This window comes from Salpingoeca rosetta, assembly GCF_000188695.1.
Source record: "Salpingoeca rosetta unplaced genomic scaffold supercont1.1, whole genome shotgun sequence".
NCBI classification, from domain to species: domain Eukaryota; class Choanoflagellata; order Craspedida; family Salpingoecidae; genus Salpingoeca; species Salpingoeca rosetta.
Window position 1 is genome coordinate 1,858,178 of NW_004457740.1, and position 2,500 is coordinate 1,860,677.

General features: G+C 55.5%; 2 protein-coding genes across 2 annotated transcripts in view; one reads left to right on the forward strand and one right to left on the reverse strand.

Annotated features, from left to right (window-relative positions):
* PTSG_00419 (ribosome biogenesis protein Rrs1) overlaps nt 1-2,249 on the reverse strand; it is a gene marked incomplete at both ends in the record, with an annotated part of 2,452 nt that extends 203 nt beyond the window's left edge. The window contains 6 exons of the mRNA XM_004998911.1: nt 40-85; nt 330-395; nt 648-793; nt 1,136-1,214; nt 1,489-1,744; nt 2,101-2,249. Of these exons, the coding sequence (XP_004998968.1) occupies nt 40-85; nt 330-395; nt 648-793; nt 1,136-1,214; nt 1,489-1,744; nt 2,101-2,249 (742 nt within the window). The remainder of the gene's footprint in view (nt 1-39; nt 86-329; nt 396-647; nt 794-1,135; nt 1,215-1,488; nt 1,745-2,100) is intronic.
* Nucleotides 2,250-2,326: 77 nt separating this feature from the next.
* Nucleotides 2,327-2,500, forward strand: part of PTSG_00420 (uncharacterized protein) — a 3,629-nt gene continuing 3,455 nt past the window's right edge. The window contains exon 1 of the mRNA XM_004998912.1: nt 2,327-2,474. Coding sequence (XP_004998969.1) covers nt 2,385-2,474 — 90 coding nt within the window. The 5' untranslated portion in view covers nt 2,327-2,384. The remainder of the gene's footprint in view (nt 2,475-2,500) is intronic.

Below are 2,500 nucleotides of genomic sequence, written 5' to 3' on the forward strand. Positions count from 1 at the left end.
CACACACACACACACACACACACACACACACACACACACACACCTTGGTGCGCTTGCCCTGCTTCTTGATCTTGGCCTCTCCGGGCTGTGTAGATGAGCGCCAATGGTGAAAAAGGGTTGAGCATGTGAGGGATGCACTCGCAAAAGGAGCATTGCTCCAACACAAGCCGTGATGCGATGCAACAGACCACAACAAATCCGCCACACGACGCAGTGCACCAAACACATTTACCCGACAATGCAGCGCAACACAGCACAGCACAGCACAGCACAACACAACACAACACAACACAACACAACACAGCGCAGCAGGGCAGGGCGTGGCGTACGAGGTCCTTGTCGAAGACGCCGGCCGATGCGGTCGAGCTGCGGCCAATGGCAATCGCTTTCTTCAGCTGGCGGGGAATGCCGTCCATATTGGAGGCCGTGGCGGTACAGACGCGGGGGTGAGGCGATGATGGCAACAGCGGTGGCAACAGCGGTGGCGCGGTTGTGACACATCAATGGTGATTGGTTGCCCCAGCCACCGAGAATACGCACTCCGTGCAAGCATCCCACAACGCAACATCACTACCCACAGCACACACACACACACACACACACACACACACACACAGTCACACAGGCATACACTGGGGTGCGCTTGCCTCCTTCTGGATGAGGTGTCTGTTTGCGGGGATGCCCTTTGCCTTGAGTCGCGCAGCAGCAATGTTCTTGAGGCGCTGCTGCTCATTCTTCTCCACCCGCGCCTTCTTGTCTTTCTTCAGCTTCTCATACTGGTCCTCATACGGGTCTAAAACGCAGCACAGGCACGTACACGGGGGGGGGGGTCTTGAATACACACACACACACACACACACACACACACACACACAGATGTATGGAAAATGCAAAGCAAAGGTTAAGGAGGGTGGTGAGCAGATGGGCACCTATGGTGGATCGAAACACGTGTCATTAGCCAGCTGACATAGGAAATACAAGGACAGATCAACCACTGGAACGCAAGCAGCTTAGCAGCAAGTGGTCAGCATGAATGCGGAGACATCCGAGCACACACACACATACACTCACACACACACACACACACGAACACGGAAACACACACACACATACACACGCACGGACTGGGACTCACCAGAGCCTTCCTTGACCTCGATCCAGGGCACAGCTGCTGCGTCGTTGGCGCGCTTGTATCCCCAGCGAGGGCGCCACTCCTGTGGTCACAATCACGCCAGCAAACGCAATCAGATGCGTCACAGCATGCAATTGCTGCCATGGAAACAAACCACGCGAAGGTGCACGTGCATGGAGAACACACAGGAGGTGGACACACATACGCGAGAAAACACACGCACACCCACACAGGTGCGAGTATGGAAATGCGAGCCCCTGTTGCCAACACACGCACACGCACATGCACACACAACACATGTCACAAACACACGCATATATCACAAACACACAGCGCAACACAACATACGCGCTTACCCCAGACATTTCGTCGTAGAGCATGCGGCTGCGCTTTGTCTTCTTGATGCCCTTCAATTCTGCAAATCTCTCCCAGCGTGTCTTCTCGCGCTGCTCTGGCGCAGGCTTCTGGCGCGGCAGCCTCATCTTTGGTGGTGGCAGGACGGCGAAGCGGCCTTCGTCGTCGTTCTCCATGGGCAATTTCCAGATGGCGTTGAAGAGCAGCTGCACGTTCTCGCGCGCCGTCTCCTTCATCTCCTCACGACCAGCCTCGGAGCTGAAGGTGTGCGAGTGCAATGATGGTGGGAGCATGGGAGAGCGACAGAATTAGTGCACGAGTTGTTGCGTGTTGGGTGTTGCGTGTTGTGTTGCGTGAGTGCGAGTGAGTGTGAGTGTGAGTGTGAGTGTGGTTGTGCCTGTGTGTGCGAGTGCGTTGACAGTTTGTGCGATGACGGTTTGTGCGATGACCCTGTGTATGTGTGTACAATTTGTGTGATGACCATGCATGTGCAGTTTGTGTGTCGATCCTTTGCAATTGCGTGTGGGGTCGTCGGCTGCGAACAGCAGCAGTAGCAGTGCGCATGATGCACATGGCATGGAACAATCGCTCATCGCAGACGTTGTTGCACGTACTTGAATTTGTGCAGGTCGACTGGCCTTGGATCGGCACCAAACATGTTTCCTTCGTCAACATAGTACTCCTCTGTGCGCTGCACCTGCACACGCTTCTTGAGGGCCTCTGCTTTTTGCTGCGACTCCCGCAGCAGCTGATCCACGTCCATATCCAGCTGTGTGTGGTGTGGTGTCGTCGCTTGTGGCGTTTGCACGTGGTTGTTGAATGCAATTTATGCTGTCATTTTGCAAACGCTGACAACCCTCCACCACCACCGTACCTGTCCCATCACCACACGTGTGCCATGGCCGAGGAGAAGACCGAGTTCGCGCTGTCGAGCGTCGTGGAGGAGGCGCCCGCGCTCGCAGACATTGGTGCCCTTCCACAAGAGCAGGTGGTGCATGACAACAGCCATGGTTC